A 23180-nucleotide genomic window follows, 5' to 3' on the forward strand; every position below is an offset into this window, starting at 1 on the left:
TTCCTCCAGAGGTGGAGGATGTTGCACAATTTATTCCTGAAGAAGAAGTTAAACAGGAAGTTCATACTGAAACCCATGTGAGTATTCAGCAGACTGTTGTTCAGACAACCATTGTTCAGGAACAGATCCGGGATGTATCAGAAGAAGTACAAATGCAGGAGAAAATTCAAGAGGAGGTCGAGGAAAATGTTCAAATAGAACCGGAGCCTGTTCAGGAGGAAGAAGAAGAACCTGAAACGGAAGTTGAGCCAGAGCCTGTTGAGGAGAAACAAGAGCGTGAAGAGGAAGTTGCTCAAGTAGAAGCAGAAGAACAAGAAGAGCCTGAAGAGGAAACTGCTGAAGTTGAGCCTGAGCCAATTCGAGAAGAACCAGAGCATGTTCAAGAAGAACCTGTGGAAGAACCAGAGGAGGTCCCTCCAGAGGTGGAGGATGTTGCACAATTTATTCCTGAAGAAGAAATTAAACAGGAAGTTCATACTGAAACCCATGTGAGTATCCAGCAGACTGTTGTCCAGACTACCATTGTTCAGGAACAGATCCGGGATGTTTCAGAAGAAGTACAAATGCAGGAGGAAATTCAAGAGGTTGAGGAAACTGTTCAAATAGAACCGGAGCCTGTTCAGGAGGAAGAAGAAGAACTTGAATCTGAAAGTGAGCCAGAGCCTGTTGAGGAGAAACAAGAGCCTGAAGAGGAAGTTGCTCAAGTAGAAGCAGAGCCTTTTCAGGAAGAACAAGAAGAGCCTGAAGAGGAAACTGTTGAAGTTGAGCCTGAGCCAATTCGAGAAGAACCAGAGCATGTTCAAGAAGAACCTGTGGCAGAACCAGAGGAGGTTCCTCCAGAGGTGGAGGATGTTGCACAATTAATTCCTGAAGAAGAATTTAAACAGGAAGTTCATACTGAAACTCGTGTGAGTATCCAGCAGACTGTTGTTCAGACTACCATTGTTCAGGAACAGATTCGAGATGTATCAGAAGAAGTACAAATGCATGAGGAAATTCAAGAGGAGGTTGAGGAAAATGTTCAAATAGAACCGGAGCCTGTTCAGGAGGAAGAAGAAGAACCTGAAACGGAAGTTGAGCCAGAGCCTGTTGAGGAGAAACAAGAGCCTGAAGAGGAAGTTGCTCAAGTAGAAGCAGAGCCTGTTCTGGAAGAACAAGAAGAGTCTAAGGAGAAAAGTGCTGACTTTGAGTGCGAGCTGATGCAGGAGGAAGAAGAGCCTGGAGAGGAAACTGCTGAGGTTGAGCCCGAGCCAATTCGAGAAGAACCAAAGCATGTTCAGGAAGAACCACAAGAGGTTGAAGAAGAACCCATTCCTATGGTAGAGGAAACGGTAGAAGAAGAACAAGAGGAGGTTCTTCCAGAGGTGGAGGATGTTGCACAATTTATTCCTGAAGAAGAAGTTAAACCGGAAGTTCATACTGAAACCCATGTGAGTATTCAGCAGACTGTTGTTCAGACTACCATTGTTCGTGAACAAATCCGGGATGTGTCAGACGAAGTACAAATGCAGGAGCAAATACCACAGCAGCTTGAACCTGAGGAAATTCAAGTGGAGGTTGAGGAGGAAGGCAAGCCTGAAGAAGAAGTTGCTCAAATAGAAACGGAGCCTGTTCAGGAGGATGAAGAAGAACCTGAAAGGGAAGTTGCTGAAGTTGAGCCAGAGCCACTTCAGGAAGACCAAGAGGAGCCTGAACAGGAAGTTACTGAATATGAGCCTGAGCCGATGCAGGAGGAAGAAGAGCCTGAAAAGGAAATTGCTGAAGTTGAGCCTGGGCCAATTCAAGAAGAACAAGAAGAGCCTGAAGAGGAGGTTCTTTCAGAGGTGGAGGATGTTGCACAATTTATTCCTGAAGAAGAAGTTAAACCGGAAGTTCATACTGAAACCCATGTGAGTATTCAGCAGACTGTTGTTCAGACTACCATTGTTCGTGAACAAATCCAGGATGTGTCAGACCATTTACAAATGCAGGAGCAAATACCACAGCAGCTTGAACCTGAGGAATTTCAAGTGGAGGTTGAGGAGGAAGGCAAGCCTGAAGAAGAAGTTGCTCAAACAGAAACGGAGCCTGTTCAGGAGGATGAAGAAGAACCTGAAAGGGAAGTTGCTGAAGTTGAGCCAGAGCCACTTCAGGAAGACCAAGAGGAGCCTGAACAGGAAGTTACTGAATATGAGCCTGAGCCGATGCAGGAGGAAGAAGAGCCTGAAAAGGAAATTGCTGAAGTTGAGCCTGGGCCAATTCAAGAAGAACAAGAAGAGCCTGAAGAGGAGGTTCTTTTAGAGTCAGAGGATGTTGCACAATTTATTCCTGAAGAAGAAGTTAAACCGGAAGTTCATACTGAAACCCATGTGAGTATTCAGCAGACTGTTGTTCAGACTACCATTGTTCGTGAACAAATCCAGGATGTGTCAGACCATTTACAAATGCAGGAGCAAATACCACAGCAGCTTGAACCTGAGGAATTTCAAGTGGAGGTTGAGGAGAAAGGCAAGCCTGAAGAAGAAGTTGCTCAAATAGAAACGGAGCCTGTTCAGGAGGATGAAGAAGAACCCGAAAGGGAAGTTGCTGAAGTTGAGCCAGAGCCACTTCAGGAAGACCAAGAGGAGCCTGAACAGGAAGTTACTGAATATGAGCCTGAGCCGATGCAGGAGGAAGAAGAGCCTGAAAAGGAAATTGCTGAAGTTGAGCCTGGGCCAATTCAAGAAGAACAAGAAGAGCCTGAAGAGGAGGTTCTTCCAGAGGTGGAGGATGTTGCACAATTTATTCCTGAAGAAGAAGTTAAACCGGAAGTTCATACTGAATCCCATGTGAGTATTCAGCAGACTGTTGTTCAGACTACCATTGTTCGTGAACAAATCCGGGATGTGTCAGACGAAGTACAAATGCAGGAGCAAACACCACAGCAGCTTGAACCTGAGGAAATTCAAGTAGAGGTTGAAGAGGAAATTGCTGAAGTTGAGCCTAAGCTAATTCAAGAAGAACAGGAAGAGCCTGAAGAGGTAGTTCAGCCTGAGCCTATTCGGGAGCAAGAATCACCTGAACAACTTGATGACATTGCACCTGAGCATGAAGAGGTTGAAGTTGAACATAAACCTGAGCATGTTCAGGAAGAACCAGAAGAGGGTGAAGAAATAGCAGACAGAACAACAGTCATCCATACGGTAGTGCAGCATACCATTGTTCAGTCTTCTGTTTCTGCCCAACAAAGTATGCCTGTTGTGTTCGTAGCTCCTGTCAAGGTTGCTGAGCCCTGTGAAGAAATTGAAGATGAACCTGTTGAGACTGTTGAACAAGAAGAGGCTGAGGAGGAAGTTGCTGAAGTTGAACCAGAGCCTGTTGAGGAAGAACAAGAAGAGCGTATAGTTGAACCAGAAATTGTTCAGGAGGACGAAGAAGAACCTGAACAGGAATTAGTTGAAATTGAGCATGAGATTGTTGAGACTGTTGAACAAGAAGAGCCTGAAGAGGAAGTTCCTAATCAGGAGGAAGAACAGCCAAGAGAAGTAGTTGTGGAAGTGGAACCTGAGCCCTATCAGGAAGAGGAAGAGGAGCCTGTTCAGGTGAAACAGGAAGAAGAGGAAGAAATAGCAGACACAAGACAAATTGTTCACACAGAGTCGCACAAAGTGGTACAGCATACCATTGTTCAGTCCTCTGTTTCAGTCCAACAAGCTATGCCAGAAGAGTTGGAAGCTCCTGAAACGATTGCTGAGCCGGTTGAGGAGATTGAACAAGAACAAGAACAAATCACAGAAGACCTTCAGGAGGAGCCAGTGGAAGAAGACACTGAAGACGTTGAAGAAGAAACGGAGGAAGGCAGAAGAGAAATTGTCCACACTGAAACCCACACTGTTGTGAAGCAGACCATCATTCATTCTGTGGTTCACCAAGAGGCACCGGCAGGTTTTGAGGCTGCACCAGAAGACGAACAAAATCTTCTTGAAGATACAGAACAACCTGAAGAAGTGATTGAAGAACCAGTAATTGAAGAGCCAGATGAAACAGAAGCTTTTATGGAGGAACAAGTTGAACCTGTTGAGTCAGCTGAAACAGAAAAGGAATATGAAGAGGAGGTTCCAGAACAAGAAGAGCTTGAAAAACTTGTTGAACAGGTTGAAGAAAGAGAGCCTGAAGAAGATAGTCCAGAAGAGGCTGAAATTGTTGAACCTGTTGTGGAAGAAGTCCCGGTTTCAAGTGACCAGGATATGGAGGAAGAAGTTGAGGAAGCTTTTGAGATTGTAGACATAGAAACAGAAGAAGCAGAAGTTCCAGATCAATCTGAAGAACCTACAGAGTACAAAGACAAGATGTTAACAGAGTCAACCATCCAATCAGTCACTCGCACTATAGTACAGCAGACCATTATTCAGTCAACTGTTCAGAGGGCAGCTGAATTGGAGTCAGAACAGGCTCCTGAGTCAGATGAAGCTTTGTTGGAAGAACCATTTGAGATAGTGGACATGGAAGATATTCAAGAACAAGATGGGGAACAAGAAGAAATTTCGCAAACTGTAGAAGACGATCTTGAGGATGCACAAAGAGAAATGGAACCCATCGACGACCAAAGAGTGGAAGAGGAGCTGACATATGAAGATGAACCAAAACAAGACATTCCAGAGGATTTTCAAGAAGAGCAGGTGCAAGACCAATTAGAGTATGAGGTGACACCTGAAGATGCAGCTGAAGCTGAGTTAGGAATTGCAAGAGAAATCAGGGTAGTAGAGGAGAGTGTGTCCATTCATAGAAAGGTTGTTACTACTACATCCACCGAGGTAACTGCACAGGAAGAAAATCAGGAGGTAGATGAAAGTCGACCATTGCAAGAAGAGCCCCACCACATTGAGGGGGAGCCTATGTTTAGATATGATGTTGACCAAGCAGAGCCAAGAGAAGATGAAGACGTTTTGGAAGCAGGGGAGGATGAAGAGATTCTTGAAGACATTCCACGATCACCATTTCCACAGTTAGAGGAAACAGAGGACTGTGTAAAAGAAGAGCAAGATCTTGAAGAGGATGATACCCTAGAGGAAATTGAAGATGACCAGGATGAGGAGTATTCAGCAGATGGAGCCACAGCAGAAGATGCCGATGTAGAAGATAATGTTCCTGAGGATAGACAAGAGGAAACTTCCAAGACTCCTGAGATTCTTGATATCACAGAATCGTACTCCATTCAGAGTTATAGCCATCTACAGATCGAACACACCATGGTTGTTGAGCCTCCTTCCACACCTGAAATGATTTCAAGAGCTGATGACGGTGACAAAGAGGATGGGAGGCTTAGCCCTAATATTGAGACAGAGGATCGTCGATCGAGCTTGGAGGTGATCCATATCGAGCAGAAGTATCTTGTTGATACCTCTTCTGCTGACCTTCCAGTAGAGCAAGAAATAATCCAAGAAACCGAGACTGCAGAATATGTTGCCCCTCCAGAAGATCTGGAGTTGGATGAAGACAAAGTTGAGGAGGATGACCTCCCAAAAACTCCAGAAATCTTTGCCATTCCCGACTCTCCGATCGAATCAGATGAGGGTCTCACTGAAGCTAGCGGTATAGCAGAAGATATGACCTTGTCAGCTCCACAAGACTTAGATCTTCAGCAGCACTATGAATACTCTGATACCCTGCAGACTCCAGAAATTCAAGAACTGCCGGACACACCTGAGTCGCTTCCTGAGCCTCTGGTTGAGCCAATTTCAATTCCAGATGAAGAGAATCTGGAAGAGGAAGAGGAAGAGACCGTTACAGAGGAACAGGTACAACCAAAAGTTGAGGAAGAAGAGGCTACAATGGTAGATGGACCAACTGAGCAACATTACTATGACCCAAACCTAGTTGCTGCAGCAGTTATGGACCAGGTAGCTGAGCAAGAGGATGTTGAGGACCAGGTAGCCGAGCAAGAGCATGTTGAGGACCAGGTAGCTGAGGAGGAGGAGGTTGAAGAAGTTGAGCTGGACTCTCAGCCCGAAGAGGAAGCTGAAGAAGAACTCCAAGAGGAGGACATGGCTCAATCTGCCGAAGAACCTGAGGCTGAGTTATTTGAGCCCAAGGAAGACCTAGAGCCGTTGACACCACTTCCTACCCCTGAGGATGAAGAGAAATCTTTAGCTCAAGGAACAGAAGTTTTGGAGAGTAGTGCGGTACAAGCTCGCCTTGAAGAGGAGATCCGTCAAGATAATTTGTCGGAATCAACAACCACTGAGTACTCCTACACTCAAACTACTGTTGTAACTCAACAGTCCACCACTGTCGTCCGGGGTGAACCTGATGACGAAGGAGCAGATTCCATTTCTCATCCTGGGCAACCTGAGCCAGTGTCAGGATCAGAGGTTGAGATCCAACCTCCTGAAGCTCATCAGCCACCTCCACACAAGCTTGCCCCTCCTCCTGGTGAAGAGCAAGGAGAGGTAGCTGATGAAGTAGACAGCCCAACCAAACCAATAGCAGCTGGAGTTGTAGGCTCTACTGTCATCACAAGCACTTTTGCCATGAGCACAATTGAATTTTCTGGGTCGGACGAAATCAGACACCAAGAGCCTGCAGAAGATGCAGACATTGAATATGATTCTGAACCAGAAACTGTCGAGGATGATGAAGGGATGTATGAAGAAGAAGCTCCAAGAGACGAAGAGGGAGACACTGCTGAGGCAGAAGATCAAAAGCAAGAAGACTCTCAAAAGGAAGACGAAATTGTTGAAGACGCTGAATCTCAAGAGAGATCGGAACCTGAGGAGGTAGTAGATGAAGGAGAAGTAGAAGAGGAAGGAACTCAAGAGTTCCAAGAAGAATCAATACAGGAGCAGGAGATGCAAAATGATGAGTTCACTCCTCTTGCTGATGTCCAAGAGGAAGATGAGCCACTCTCAGAGGAGGAGAGAGATTTGGCTCAGCAAGAGGAGCAATACATCGTGGAGGAACAGGAAGACAATGTAGAGAGCAGCTTCACAGAGTCGTCAGAGTTCACCACACGCACAGTCTTTGCTGAGGTCCACAGAGAGAGAGTGGTGGTGTCCAGCACTGCTGAAGCTGTGGAGTCTACACCAGAGGTACAACTCCTTGATTTGGTGCAATATGAGTGTGATCATTAAACCCTTTCACTGCCATACATGGAATGCTACGTATGTATTGCCTACCTTCATCACGCCTGTATTTTTTTTTAAAACAGCATCGCACCATGCTCTCTCAGCAGCAGTTTCGTTTTTTGTATTGCACTCCAAACTCTCCGCTCATGTGAAACGTTGTAAGCTCGCTGCTGTGATTGAACAGTATGGCACTTTCCCCCAAAATCACATTATTCATGTTTTTGTTTTCAAAATCATTTAAATGCATGATGAAAATCTGCTTGCAGCCCGTATTATACAAGCCATTGTGTCAGTGCTAAAGAGTTATGGCCTTCTTGTGATAAGGTCGCAAAAAGGTCATATTAACTGAGGTCATCAAAAGGTCAATTGTATGAGGTCGCAAAAAGGTAGTATTAACTGAGGTTACAAAAAGGTCGTATTAACTGATAGTTTGAAAGAACCATTTGTGTGGTCCAAGAGTGCACAATGTGATAGTTTGCTCAAATGCAGAACGGACCCTCTCAAGGGAGAATTGCAGAATTAAACAAGCAGTAACTAGAGATTGAGCCTTGGAAAATCTGGTGGTTAATTTCGAGATACTGCCTGTTTTTAATTTTGCATTCGTCTCTATACACTGACTCAACGTCGTCGTTTCACATTGTATTGATGTGCACTAAATGCAGTCTCTGTCAGGCATGGTACATGTATTCTTCCTACTATTGTACATCATATGTACTTGTAGGTAAGCCCTTGTACCTTTTTTTTCCAAGGTCCGTATATCATCACTTTACTTTTATCTTGTTTCATCAGCCTTATCTATCACATTTCATTTGCTTAAATCAGTGTTCAATGTGCACACACAAAGTGGCATATCAATAAAGTTTTATTCTGTCAGCAGTAATGTTTCATTTATTTTCTACTTTTTTGTTGCCTTTGCATGTTTTTATTTTAGATTTTCTTTTTTACTATTGATGTATTAAAAGCAAGTGTATCTATGTTGTTGTTTGTTATTTGTTGATTGCAATCTAGTTTGCATGCCCTTAATGCCATGAGTACTGTGACTAACACAATTATAATATAAAGTTATATATATACTAACTCTAAAATAATTACTGTTTAATCAAAGTTTAACTCCTTTCCCCCGTTTTAAAATTGTTTTCACTGTTCAAGTTTGTTCTGCATGCATTAATTTCAAAGGGAATGATACTTACAAATGTATTTCCTTAGATTTAAATCTTCATGTAAATAGCTTTGTAGGCTTTAAATTTTTTATACTGTTTCATCAAATGTTTTATAGATTATTATTCTTCATAATAGTACCTACATTTCATACTTTGCTACTTCTTAGGCTGGAAACCCATGTATCTGTTTTGCGTAATTCGTTGTGTGCAACGGTAAAAAATGAAAGTATACGCCAAACATTGACATTATTTCCTGTATTCGTATTCGCATAAAATGTGCTTACTTGGCGTGTATTTTAAGTTGAAAGGATTGCACACTACACATTATGCCCAACGGCATGATAGACACATGGAATTCCTGGTCGTAGTTTTCTTTTAAAGATAAAGCAAGTCTCTCTTTCATCACTCTAAAGTTATGAACCCTTTTTGCTCCATACGTAAAATAGTCTGGCTCAATCTCTTTGTTGTTAAGTAATATAGTAATTAATAGGGTACTATTCCTACAGATCGAATAGTTATTGTTTAATTTCTAAACTTTTATTTACCATTGATTTTTCGGGAACCCTTTTTTAGTTTACATATTCTTGGTTTGTTTTAGTAGGAGGGGATGGTTAAGAACAATATTTCAGTTGCATGGTTTTTTTTAACCTCTCCTTTTCAAATTTCCTTAAGAGACCTATCTTTCCCCTCTTCTTTTCATGTTCTCAGGATCTGGACCAATCAGAGCCACAGCAACCAACATTTGACCAATCAGAGGTACTGATCGCAATAACTGATGCCACCCCCAACAGGAAGTCGGCAAAAAAATAAAAAAATAGACAAATCTTTTTAAGCCACAGCTACAGCACAGCATCCCCAACAGAAATCCACCACAAAGTCTATGTTGCATGTGTATCGTCTGCTTGCCTTCCCCTCCAAGCATAATGGATGCATCCAAATTTGCATAATTAAATATGCACGAGGAAGGCCTTTATGCTAATTTTAACTTTTTGCATGCTGATAAGTTTTTTTAACTTTTTGTCAGATGAGCACTGAGGAATGGTTTAAGATTTGACTTTTTATCAACCCAGATTTTATTTGTAAACCTGGTTTGAGTTAGTTTGAATATTCTTACTTAATCGTTTTTGCTTTTTTTTTAAATTGTAATTTTGTACTTAATTTTTTGCTGTATTGAGTAATTTTTAATATTGATTATGTTATTGATTTTCTTTGAGTTGCTTATTAAGTCAGATTAAGTCTGATTTTAGTGTGATTTTTTTTAGTGAGAATGTTACAAATTGATTGTAGTTATTTTGCATTTGTATTTTGGGATGTGTTATTTTTACAGTATGTATTTTTTATTTTGAGCACAACTTTTTAAGCAGGACATCTAATCATTGAAATACTTTTTTCGCATTTAGATTTGATTCATCAATTCTTTTTTATTGATAGGCTTTCAAGTCTACACTTTGACCATTCTTAAGTTGAATTCCTACTACCTGATTACACTCGATGAAATTGAACGATTGACCAGCTCTTGCTGCTGGCTTTTACGAAATTCTTCACCCTTCTGGAAGCAAAAATCGATTTAGTTTGATAAATTTTTGATTTGAGGTTGAACAAAGAAAAATGTATTAGAACAGATTTGAACCAACGACCTCCAGAGTAATGGCTCGCGCTCTACCAACTGAGGTATCTAGCCCTATTTTGGCGGTCTCTTTGTTTTGTAATTAATATTATTGAAAAAAATTGTTCCCTTTTTTCACTTGAATAAGATTTATGAAGCATGCATGTAGACAAAGCTTAACTTCAGTGTTAAACCCACATTCTTGTTTTTGCCAAGATTTGACAGCACAATTTTAGACCTTTGAAGTCACCTACGTTTGTTTTTTTCCCTTCCATCCCATTTTCTGTTTCAACGATCCTGCTATATTCCTGCACTTATTAAAATAGGAAAGCCATTTGAGTCTCATGCTTGGGAAAGTTTGGAAAGTAATTTTGTCAAAAGTTTTGAAAACGGAAAGGGCAAGGAATGCAGGAATTCAATTAGCATGAAGGAAGTGTATTTAGTTTTTTTCTCCCAGATTGATGTTATCCAAGTTATACTTTCCCATTTTCTCATATCATTTCATTAATAATTCTGGTTTGATATATTTCTCAACATTGCCCCCTGCCGGAAAAAAACCATCCCTTCTCTTTTTTTTGTACACCAAAGTATTAACCAATCTTAAGCCTTTTATACTTCGCATAACATTCCTTAAAAATGCATTTATTTTGCAGATTTAAAAAGAAAACAATTTTATTTGGCCTATCCATGTTTGTCCAGTTTGAAAAAAAGAAGCTCCAAACAGTCAAAAAGTCTTTGTAAATTTCACTTAGTACCCCCCCCCCCAAGATATCTTTCGAAGTTCCTGTCAGCTAATCAAAACTTGCACAAGACACAAAATCAAAACTTATTTTCATGAAAAGGGCATTCTCAGACTTTGAAACATCTTTTTTTTTAAATTACGCATATTTTTGTTTTTTAGCTACTTTGGTCTGTACTCCTTTCTTGAGTTTTTTTTAAATAACATGCAATTGTCATACATGTAGAATTGTATAAACCCTCACTTTATAAATTGTAGACTGCAGAACAAAAATAATCATGCGTTTGAAACTCAATTCATCTCATTCTATTTTGGAGGAGTTAAGTTTTGTTGTCGTGTGGTCACATACAACTAACACTTGTTGAGTCTCATGTGCAAAGAAGTGTGAAAGGCATTTAAGATTTAAGTGAAACGATTCAGTGAGAGAGTGTTGTGAAAAGCAGTGTGAAAAGTGAGAATATTCCGAGTTTTGAGTATTGAGAAGGAAGAATGAGTCGCTGTTTTTTGTGTATGTTTCCCTGTCCTGAATGTGCTGATTTGTTTGTGACGTTTATCAGTGTGTTCTTTTGTCGTGTTGTTTCATTTCAGAAAGCCCATATTAATTTGCTCGCAGAATGAAAAAATATTCCGCCCCCCATGATTTGCCTATAATGTTAAACAAATTCTGCCTTTTGTTGTGATACCGAACTCCCTTCATAAATTGTGCAAAAGATTGTGCCTCATTTATAAAGACCCTAAAAAAAGCTTTTGAAAAACTTGCTATTTTTATTATATTCTGATCGAATCAAGAGAATGAATATTTATATCCAATCTTTGGTCATGAATATTAATGAAGTGCATTGCCCAATCGCCTTGCTGGAAAAATCACGTTTATGACACTCATATTATGAATATTCATATCTGCCACTTTGCATAGACCTAAACCCCACTCCCACCACAGCCACTGCACCAATCACAATGCATGCAACCAGTTTTATGCATTATTCATTATCTACAGCCACCAATCGATGAGAGTTTTGAGAGTGAGCTGAGGCCAAGTGAACCTGAAAGACCCAGAGCTTCTCAAGAAGACATTGATGCCTTAGCAACAGCACTTAATGACTTGCCAGGTGGGTAGAACATTCCTTGCACTCATCAGCAGCCCAACCTCGTACCCAGTCGAGATCGATCTCACTGCACCCATCACAGAAATGACAGGATGCCAGTCCATCACAGCTTACTCCTAGTTCTCTACTGTACCCATTTGTACTCCTGTATGGAGAGAAGCAGTTATGATAACTTGCCTTGCTCAAGGACACAAATGTCGCCACTGACTGAGTGCACGTTCTGTAAATAAACAGAACTTAAGTCTACCGCCCAAATTCTGTAAACTTGAGTACACCTCCCTAAACCGCTCGGCCACACAAACCCAACTAAAAATCGGTTCTTCATGAAGTTTGAGAAAAGATTTCACCTGTACTTTTTTTTTTCTTCAGCATTGGATGAGGAGCCGAAAGACGCCCCAATGCCCGATGAGCCGGTCAACGGAGAACAAGAAGACGAGTTGTTCATCCAGGGGCAGAGCCTCAACCTGGAGGAGTCAGCCCCGCCCACACCACGCCAACAAGAGGATAGGCCTAAGATCCTGACTCCCACTGATGAAGAGGAACTGCAAGATCTGTGGGACCTGTCTACTAGTATTCCTGTTGGTGCGACGTCGTCGTCATCAGGTAAAGATAAACTCAAATTATATTCTTTTTTCCCCAATGCGAAATTGTCAAACCGTCGAGGTACTGTACCCGCTGCTAAAATGTAGGATTTAAACTGCCTTTAGCCACCGCAATAGCTTGTGGTCAAGTGGTTAGACATCTGCTGGCGTGTCATCGTCAGGTAAAGATAAACTCCTCAAATGGTTCTAAACTTTATTTATTAAAAATGGTCTTGAAGCCAAGGACTATCAGTGAAGCGAACTTAATCACTACACTAGCCAAGAACCCAATGGAGAGTACACAAGGATGTACATTTCAGCTTTAGGGCCTTGTTAAATGAGGCAACTGCATACTGAAGGACCACTTTGGTAGCATGGATTGATTCTTCAAACATTGCTTACGATCCCCAAGAAAAATATGTGAACATTGAAATGTAAATTGCTTTTCTTCTTGGAGAGCGCCTTGAAATGGTTGCCTGTAAGTTGTCTCGTGTCACATGGCCGTGTATGTGGCTGGAAAACCCCAGATAATTATTCCTGGTAAAACCCATCAGTTGTTGTGGAGATGTGTTCATTTGTCTCTGTATGACCTATGACCGGAGGTTATGCAAAATGGTGTGGCTTTACCAAGGGCCTTTCTTAAACCTCGGTCTTGGCTCCGGCTCCAGGCCTCGTTTGATGATGTTTGTGCAATATGCGCTGCTCCAAAATACAGGTTAAAGGCGGAGCCAGGGCCCAAATCTTACCACAGGACCAGTGTTTCATATTGATTTACCCTTAAAGTAACCCATCTTTGCATGACTGTATAATTTTGTATAGACTACACCCCAGCCCAGTCGCAGTCGGTTCCCGTCGTGGAGCTAGCACCGGACTTTAATCAGTACGACGAGGCATCTCTCTCTGACCATCAGTCAGAAAGTCCACCCAGCAGTCCTGAAGAGACAGGTGATAGAGATTGATGGATTACTAACCATAACTTAATCCTTACTAATCCATCTTCTTAATCCAGTAAGGCTTTGCTAAACCATGACTTCCATGGTAAGCAGTGGTCCACACAAAGCAAGGCGCGGTTAATTCTCTTCCGCATTTTCTAATTTGACACACCGTTTTTAGTCTTTTTCGCTGTGTGGTAATTTTCAACGTCCGATTTAGGCCTTGAGTTTTGTTCGTTAAGGGGCACATCAATTGTCATCGGGTAATGGGCACTTCTATGAGAGCATAGTAAATTTGTATTGGAACATGGCAGAGGGCACCACAGCAAAAGCACGGGCCGATTTCATAAAGCCATTTAGCAAAAAATATATTGCTTAGAGATTGTGTACAAAAGAGTAAACTTAAGGCAACGTTGGCTGGTAACCTATTTCTGTTAAGCAATACTTCTCTGTGCTAAGCAAGTTCTTGCGCTTACAAGCTTTATGAAATTGGGCCCTGGGCGCCGCGCCACAGCCATTGCTGTGCGTGTGGGACTCAAACCCACACTCTGCTCAACAGAAACTCCAGAGCCTGAGATGGTGCTCTTATACACTCGACCACGACATGCCACAAATGTGTTAAGACTGCTCCGAGATGAATGTATAAAATTAGCTTAATCTTTCGCTCTGCTTCTGTGATAACAGGCCCAAGGATACCTAAAACCCCAGATATTACTGACTTGGATGAAAGTCCATTTTTCCAAGGTAAACAAGTTTTAAGGCCCGGTCACACAGGCCCTGATAACGAGAACGAGAATGATAAAAATGCATGGCCTCAATTGGTTGAATTGCTCCGTGCAGATTAGGCCCACGCTTATTCAACCAATGGAGGGCGTGCGTTTTTATCGTTCTCATTTTTGTTCTCGTTAACCGGCCAGTTGTGATGAAATTCTGGTACAGAATTATGGCATGAATGGTCACAGAGTTTCTAGGTGGACTAACTGCACTGCATCCAACAAGTTACATAAACATTCAGGGAATTTCTTCCAATATATATATTTTTTTTTTTTCAATGAGTACCAATGTTTTCTGACAACTAGTTACCATGACAACAATGGGAGATTTGAACACCCACTTACCAGACTTTTGGGACCAAATATTTTTTAAAGAAGGGTATTTTGATTTGTCTGTTATCATGACAACCGAGTGCTTGTAAAAACATTCAAAAGTAGATGGTATCCTGCCAAAGGTATTCAAGTAGTTGTTCAAGCTAGCATGTTAATTTTGTCACATTTAATATATAGAAAGTGTTTGAGTTCAAAAAGCCTGGCATTTTTTTTATTGACTTGCAAAGAATTTAGTTTGCGAAGAATTTAGTTTGCTTTGCAATTTTTGCATATAATGCTTATAAACACTATTTCACCTGGCCATAACTCAGAATTTGTTTTGCTCTTTTTGATCAAACAAAAAATGTTGTGCCACCTCATCTTACGTGTACTTGAATTTCAGCCCTTTTGGGTACACTTTTTCCAAGGGGTCAAATTTTAGTGGCATGTCGTTGCTGAGTGGTCTAATTCACTGGCCCGAAGCTCTGGTGTTGTGCTCGGCAAAGTGTGGGTTCGAATCCTGGTCATCCTTGTGCCCTTGAGCAAGGCACTTAACCATAATTGGGAAGGTTGTGCATTCTGCTCTACCAGCTAGGCTCCTAGTGGATGATATCCATGCCTACATCCTTACGGACTGTGACAGGGTAACCCTTTTGCAGCCCAGGAATAGGAGGCAAAGAGCATCTGTTGATTTTTTTCGTGCAATGCATTCAAAGTCAACATCAACTAACACACTCTACATGAAGTAAAGCCCGGTTCATACTTCCTGCAAAGCGAATTTGACGTGAATTTGACGTCACAACCCTCCTTTCGCAGCAATATTCGCAAGTGAGCTGAGCAGAGTTGAACTGCTGCGAATTTTTCGTTGCGAATTTGTGACGTCAACATTCGTATCGCATTCGCATTCGAAGTATGAACCGGGCTTAACCCATTCTAATAACCATGTTTGATTTACCTTAACCCGTCACTTTTGGTTAGACTTGGAACTCTGTAGACTTTTTCTTTTTTGGGGGTCTTTGGTCAGGGGATCTACCTGCTCAAGTAACCCACCTAAGTAACCCACTCTTGAGTGGATTACTTGGTTTTACCCCCATGTAACCCACCCAAGTAACCCACTCGTAACCCTTTCAAGCAACCCCCTCAAACAACCCCTTTAAGAAACCTACCTAAGTAAAGCCTGGTTCATACTTCCTGCGAATGCAAATGCGATACGAATGTTGACGCCACAAATTCGCAGCGAAAGGAGGGTTGTGACGTCAAATTTACGTCAAATTCGCTTCGCATTCGCAGGAAGTATGAACCGGGCTTTACCCTCTCTATATTAGATAGTCACTTGGTTTACTAGGAAGTCTGTTTTAAATCTTGTACTAAACTGAGACTTTTTCTTTCCTCTCTGTGGTCAGCGGATCTACCTAAGATCCATACCCTACCAACGGTGGAGTTCCCACCAGAGGGCCAAGAGCCTGTGGATGAAAATGGTGAGCTGGTTATCCGTACCGCCTTGCTTCACGACGTCATGCATCATTTCTTGCCTTTTATCCTTTCCATTGTACTAACCATCTCACTTATCGTTTAAAGACACTGGACACCTTTGGTAATTGTCAAAGACCATTATTCTCACTTTATGTATTCCAACATATGCATCAAATTTTACATCTGTGAAAATTTTGGCTCAATTGGTCATCGAAGTTGAAGAAAATAATGAATAAAAAACACCCTTGTTGCACAACTTTGTGTGCTTTCAGATGCATCATAAAAAGCTTCAGTTGAAGCCTTTAATTATTCGAGTGAGACATTACCTCTTTTTCAAAAACTATGTTACTTCAGAGTGAGCCATTTCTAACAATGTTTTATACTATCAACAGCTGTCCATTGCTCGTTACCAAGTGAGTTGTTATGCCAATAATTATTTTGAGGAATTACCAATAATGTCCATTGCCTTTAATGGCAAAGTTTACCTTTTTTTTTTTTTACATTTGATTGCCTTAATCTTCTATAGATGTAGATCTATACAATTCAACTAACGTGTGAGAGAGATTTCTAATACATAATGTCACTCAAAGCTTACTAACTCTGCGTTTGTACTTGACATAATTTTCCTACTTTTTCCAAGGGCCAACGACCATGCCTGCTTGTTATATGTAACCACGAACCTTTACAATTTCTTCCAGATATTCAATTGCATATGTTGACTAACATTAACTAACATTCACTCTCAGATTTGATCTCGGATCGTCTTCAGATTTTATAACTTTTTTCTTTCTCGTTTGTAACAATCATTATCATGGTGTGAGTGCAAAAATCTTTGAAGATATTCTTGCAAAGAAATTTGTCAAGCAGTATTTTCTGCTTAACAGCTTTATGTAGTTGGGCCCTGGTCCTTTTGCGCTGATACAATGATATTTTTATTCACCACGGCTAACCATTTCTTAAGCTTGTGCTTCCATTCCTTTGATAACGTAACATCATCTTACTAAACCCATTCATTCTAGCCACATCATGGTTCCATTGAAATCACTAAATGCTCTAGCATAAATTTAAAGAAACAATACAGAATTGTTTTTTCTAACAAAACAGTTGCTGGCAGTGTAATGTAACCTCCATATACATAGACTGGTAAACCTGTTGAAGTAGAGATCGATTGACCATCTGGGTCACGAGAAAATGATTTAAAAAAATATAACACATTTTGCATGACATTGATTTAAAAGAAAAAAGTCTTTGTTTAGATTAACTTCCTGTCAAGGGAACTCGGCAACCGCCAAGCTGAAAACAGCCAATATTTCTCATACAAACATTGGTTTAGTGTCAATGATTATGAACTGAACAAATCAAGAAATTGTGATTCAGTAACTAGACAAAAATACTTATTCTAGGAATTGTGTCAGCGGTTATCTTGGTGGGATTCAAACCCACAACCTTGTGTTTGCAAGTCCTGTAGTCTAACCACTAGACCACAAATCCAGAAATTGTGATTCAGTAACAGATGGCAATGCTTGTTCATACTCGTCACCGTGAAATCAGGGATTAGTTTGATGGGATTCGAATCCACGACCCTGTGATTGCAAGTCCTGCAGTCTAACCACTGGACCATGATGCCCGTGTCCAGGAATCAAATTTTAAAAAACATCTCATCAAAATTATTTTTTTCCCCGTTTACTTCAGGCGAACAGAACAGCACCGTCTCAAAATCTGTGTCATCAGACCCTAACGAGGATGTCCAAGAGATAGTGGAAGAGTTCGAGGAGACCCTTCCGGACGGGACAATCCGTAAGGTCACCAGGAAGAGGATTATTCGAAGGGTCATGCAGACTGTAGAGTATGACCCCAACGATCCCAACTTTGTCATGCCACAGGGCGAGCCAGATGAGGATGGGGTACACAGGTAAGAAAAGAATCCCTAAACACATCCATCGTTTGAAGACTTAACATTGTATGAGTGGATTTGACAAGAAATGATAGCGCTCTGTGGTTTGACTGACTGATTAGATCTAGTATTAAAAAACTTGAGGTTTTAGACATATCTGGAAGGACTGCAGGTCATTAGATGTGTAGTGTTGTTTTCTTTAGTTTGACTTGTAAAGAGACCCCATACATCTTTTCCAGTAGTTAGCGATCCTAGTCTATGTAGTTTGCAAGCAAGTGTAACCCCAGGCACTGTAAACTTCTCTCATGGTTTTTTATTTCAACACCCAAACTTAAACAAGGTGACTTAACGGCGGGTAAAAACCTTGTTCTAGACAATTTTTATCCGCCGGTTGTCCTGGGGTCGATTTCACAAAGAGTTATGACTAGTCCTAGGAGATATTTGAAACGTATGGCTAGTACTAAGTTAGGAAAAGTAACTCATCCTAAGTCGAGATAAGACTCGTCTTAACTCTTTGTGAAATCCACTCCTGGACTAATTTTAACAAGGTTCCTAAATTTAATTGTTTTATTTATTTGTTCCTATTCTTTTAGAATCACTGTCCACAAGAAAACGAGTCGTAAGACGACAATCCGCGACGGTGAGGAGGTCGACGTGACGGAAGACGTCTCAACGAACGTCGAGGAGGACGGGCAAGAAATAGAGAGCAGTGAACTTAGAGAGGACCTCCAGAAGATGGTCGACCAGTTCCTGACAGAAGGTGGCGGAACGACGACGGTAGAAGTAACGGAGGAGGCTGAGGAATCGGAAATTTAAACTCTCGGAAATTTTAAATTTAACTGTCTATTGTTTTCATGTTTCTCTAACTCGAGTTTGCCAGAGACTTCTCCGAAATTTGAGACGATGATGGTAAAAGTAACAGAAAAAGCTGAAAAAATTGAATTTTAAGGAGCTTTTGGAAATTTAAAATTTAGCTGTCTGTTGTTTTCATGTTTCTCTTACTCGAGTTTGCCAGAGACTTATCAGAAATTTGAGAACTTTTGGAAAATAATTGTTTGTAATCTTCTTCCCTCGATAGCTACTTTATTTCAAGTTGTGGGTAGAGGTGCTATTTTTCCCCCTCCTCTTCTCTTGAGTTTAGTAAAGATGTAAAATTGTTGCTGTAATGGAATTTAAGAAACGTTTACTGTGACGTTTTGAAGACTGTCTTCTTCGTCACTTTCTTGGGATTTCGCGGCAGTTTTTTCTCCTGTTTAGATTTGCGTCGGATGATGCAAGTGTATTTTAGTGGCGTAGATTTTAGGTAATTCAGCTGTACAGATTTGTTGGCTTGTGTAGGTAATTGTTGCTGCATAAAAATAGCCACATGTTAAAAGTTGATGTTTCCAATCGTAGCAAAAAAGGTTAATGGCTAATATGAGCGTTAGGTCATAGGTCATGTGGTACTGAGAGGTCAAAGTTCACTGAAGTATCACTGATTCTCAATGAGTGTAAATAGGAAACACTGTCAAATTAGCTACAATTATGAATTAAATACTCTAGTTGTTGGAAATTACGACACATGCATGGTTGGTGTCTGACACGACCCAACATTAATGATCTTGTAATGATGTTAAAATATATAACATGTAGTTGATGTTAAACAATGTGGCACATCAATGGTGAAACTTCTTGTTGAATGTTACAAAACTGGAGAATTTCTCGTTGTAATGTCAGCTAATGTTGAATGTTACGTCAAGCATTTCTGCCTGATAAGCGATTTTCGCTCTTTTAAACTTGGTTTTGAATTCTAATTTTCTCAGACATGAATTGATAAAATTGGGAGACCTATAATAAGATAAAAACAACTGGTTCAAAAATCCTCCTTTTGTGAAATTTATTAATTTTGATACATTTACAAAACATTATTCCTCAATAATACTCATTGTGAGTGAATATTTTCCAGTTCTTTTTATGCTTTTGTTTTTTCTGGGTTTTTTTTCCTTCTTAAACTGTTTTGATGGACATCTAGTCGATAGTAGTTACTTTATACTATAATAGACTAAACAACCGACTGTAGATTTGGCGTACACTGTAGACTTTATTTTGCAGTTGAATGGAATTCCTTTTACGCAATTTTTTGAGATTTTATAAAAACAGAATTTGTTATTTGAATGATGTGCCGAAAAGAGTCTGAAAACCAGCAGATAATTCTGATTAGAGTTTGCGTTACAGTTTTAAAGATGTTTACAAATAATTAGACTTTGTTTTTTTTGTTTCTGTGGGTTAAAAATTTCTAAAGTTGTTAATGGTTTTCCAGAAATTTAATGACCGCGGTGTAAGGTGAATTTGTAAGGCCAAATGGCAAAGGCCCTGAAAAATAGATAGATGGTGGGGAAACAAAATAAAATTGAAATAAAATGCATATATTGATGTAGGCGGTACCAATATATAATCATATTCACCGTGTGCATTGTCTGTTATAAAACTGCTAACTGTTTGACTGTGTAGATCAAACACTGTACGTGCTCAATGGATTCCAAAAAGCAGATACAATTATTGCATGTGTAGTGAAAAGTTTAGATGCTTTTTTTTTTGGCACCATACAAATATTCTTGACTGAACGGTTGCAATTTGTGATAACGTTACCCTACCAGGGGTGTGTTTTCGCAGTCGTAACCTATAACTGTTTTGGTTAAATTGGTTAATCACTAGCCAATGACCGAAACAGTTTTTGGTTAGAGCCGGGAAAATGCACCTCAGAGTCTTTTATAAGATTCTGATAATACTGTAATAGGCCTAATGTTTCTAAAGCATGTTTAAAATACTTATTACAAAACTGTTGTTATTATAAAGTGAATAATCAAAATTGGTAAACATCTTTATCCTAGTTAAAGTCGGTATAAAAAATGTGTTGATGCAGTACTTTTTTGGGAGATCGTATCAAAAACTTCTTTTTTTCCTGGAGCAAAGATGGTTCTTTTAAGGCAGTTACGAGATTTATATAGCATTATAGTGTAGAATGTATGTAAACGATATTAAGAAGGGACGCTAAAATGGAACAGACAATTTACTGATGATAGCCAGGGAAAAAAATGTGTTTCGTATGTGGAATTATATAATGGTATTGGTAAATTTTAAAGTATGGTTATTGCTAGTTGGGGGGGCCTTGAATGGTATACTGAAATTCAGAAATGATTTAGAAAAGTCTTGGGTTCCAAAATAATGCGGAAGATAAAAAGGACTGTCAAAATTAATGTAAAGATTATTAAGGCATTGTATAAAGTAGTATGCTGGCAGCATGATATGGAATTATCGGTGTTATGGTAGCTTATGTGGTAATAATAGTAAAATAACAGGGCCCGATTTCACAGAGCTGCTTAAGCACACAAATTTGCTTAGCACCAATCAATATTTGCTAACTGGAAAAGGGATACCTGCCAACATACCATGTTATCTGCACAGTTTGTGACAGGTTTCTTGCTGGTAAGCAGGAATTTTTGAAGCAATATTTTCTGCTTGAGCAACTCTATGAACTTGAGCTCAGGTCCCCTGAAGCTGTTAAGCATGAAAGATCTGCTAAGCAACAGACAACATGACATGTGTGGCTTTAGCTGGGTGTGGCTTGATAGGCTTGCCACCCTGAAAACTTAAGCTATGTTTTCTGCTTAGCAGCTTCCAGTGACATTGGGGCGTGGTTGGTGGACTCATTATGGAAAGAATGTTAAACCTCTTTTTAACTTCAGGATCCTTAGGATCTTTGAATAAATAAAAAAAGAGACAAATTTAAAAGCATTGTAAGTAAGACGCTACGTTGTAACCATTCAAGTTAATTGCTCTTCTTTTTACAGTAAGTCGAAATATTATGCATACAAATATTGTGCCGTTATCTGTTCCTTACACAAATAAACCGTAGTGATTAAGAGAATTCTTGAGGTTTTTACGACACTTGTACCATTGATATGGGGTTGTAACTTACAGTGAGGTAAAAACGTTTATTAATTAAATAATAATTGGCTCTACTGCTAGTCTGGTTTGTAATTTTTTCCCTCGCTGTTTTAATTATTGTACACTGTCATCAGCATATCACACTATTGCTGTATTCAAAAAGTGCTGACGTTTGAAACATTAAAAGTGATGGCTTTGCCGTTAAAAAAGAATTGATTGTTTGTGAATTTTATTTTTTATATTGTTGTTGATGTTGTTGTTGTTGTTGTTGCTGTTGCTGTGCTGTTTTTTTGCTGTGCTGTTATTGGTGTTGTAGTGTTGTTGCAGACGTCTCATTTCAAACTGGTAGTTTAAATTTAGGCTTCAAATTAAACCAATCAAAAAAAGGTGGTTTTTTTTACATTTATTTTCATAACTTATTCAAAACTGCCCATAAATATTATCACAAAAGTCTGAAAATAAGGTTTGACCGTCTCTGTATGACTCATTGCCACCCGTTTTAATTTATTTAAACGTTTTTAATGGACCAACTCAACCGATCCAAGTCAACGTGTCCCTTTAAACCCACACCATTATAATTATTTCAGGGGATAGGGCGTGGTCCAAACTGATGATTCTTCAGTTCGGGGTGAAATGGCACCCTCAGCTTCGCCTCAGGTGACATCACCCCCCCCCCCCCCTTCCACAGTTTACAAATCGTTACAAAATGTTGATTGTCAAATAATGTTGTTACCCAACTCATGATCTCAGTAGAGACAGAGAGACGATTGCTAAAAACATCACCAAGATAATGGATTGGCATCAGTTTAGTTTCACTCGGTCAGCAAATTATCAAGGTATGTTATTATAAAGCTATGGTAAGTTTCCAACTCAAAATTAACTACACAACCATACGCAACTCAATGGGAAACTACACAACCATACACAAGTTAATGGGAAACTACACAACCATACACAAGTCCACGTAAACTACACAACCATACACAAGTCAATGGGAACTACACAACCATACACAAGTCAGTAGGACACTTTACAACCATACACAAGTCAATGGGATACTACACAACCATACACAACTCAATGGGAAACTACACAACCATACACAAGTCAATGGGAAACTACACAACCATACACAAGTCAATGGGAAACTACACAACCATACACAAGTCAATAGGAAACTACACAACCATACACAAGTCAATGGGAAACTACACAACCATACACAAGTCAATGGGAAACTACACAACCATACACAAGTCAATGGGAAACTACGCAACCATACACAAATCAATAGGAAACTACACAACCATACACAAGTCAATGGGAAACTACACAACCATACACAAGTCAATAGGAAGCTACACAACCATACACAATGCAATGGGAAACTACACAACCATACACAAGTTAATGGGAAACTACACAACCATACACAAGTCAATGGGAAGCTACACAACCATACACAAGTCAGTAGGACACTTTACAACCATACACAAGTCAATGGGAAACTACACAACCATACACAACTCAATGGGAAACTACACAACCATACACAAGTCATTGGGAAACTACACAACCATACACAAGTCAATGGG

The 23180-nt window shown here is 40.0% G+C and overlaps 1 protein-coding gene across 1 annotated transcript in view; it reads left to right on the forward strand.

The window, feature by feature from the left end:
• LOC139952861 (uncharacterized) overlaps positions 1-21797 on the forward strand; it is a 131837-nt gene extending 110040 nt beyond the window's left edge. The window contains 9 exon segments of the mRNA XM_071952126.1: positions 12-7046; positions 8951-8998; positions 11585-11696; positions 12063-12296; positions 13094-13219; positions 13891-13950; positions 15695-15769; positions 17457-17676; positions 18252-21797. Of these exon segments, the coding sequence (XP_071808227.1) occupies positions 12-7046; positions 8951-8998; positions 11585-11696; positions 12063-12296; positions 13094-13219; positions 13891-13950; positions 15695-15769; positions 17457-17676; positions 18252-18474 (8133 nt within the window). The 3' untranslated portion in view covers positions 18475-21797.
• Positions 21798-23180: the final 1383 nt, after the last annotated feature.

The sequence above is a fragment of the Asterias amurensis genome, chromosome 21, assembly GCF_032118995.1.
Source record: "Asterias amurensis chromosome 21, ASM3211899v1".
Classification (NCBI taxonomy): domain Eukaryota; kingdom Metazoa; phylum Echinodermata; class Asteroidea; order Forcipulatida; family Asteriidae; genus Asterias; species Asterias amurensis.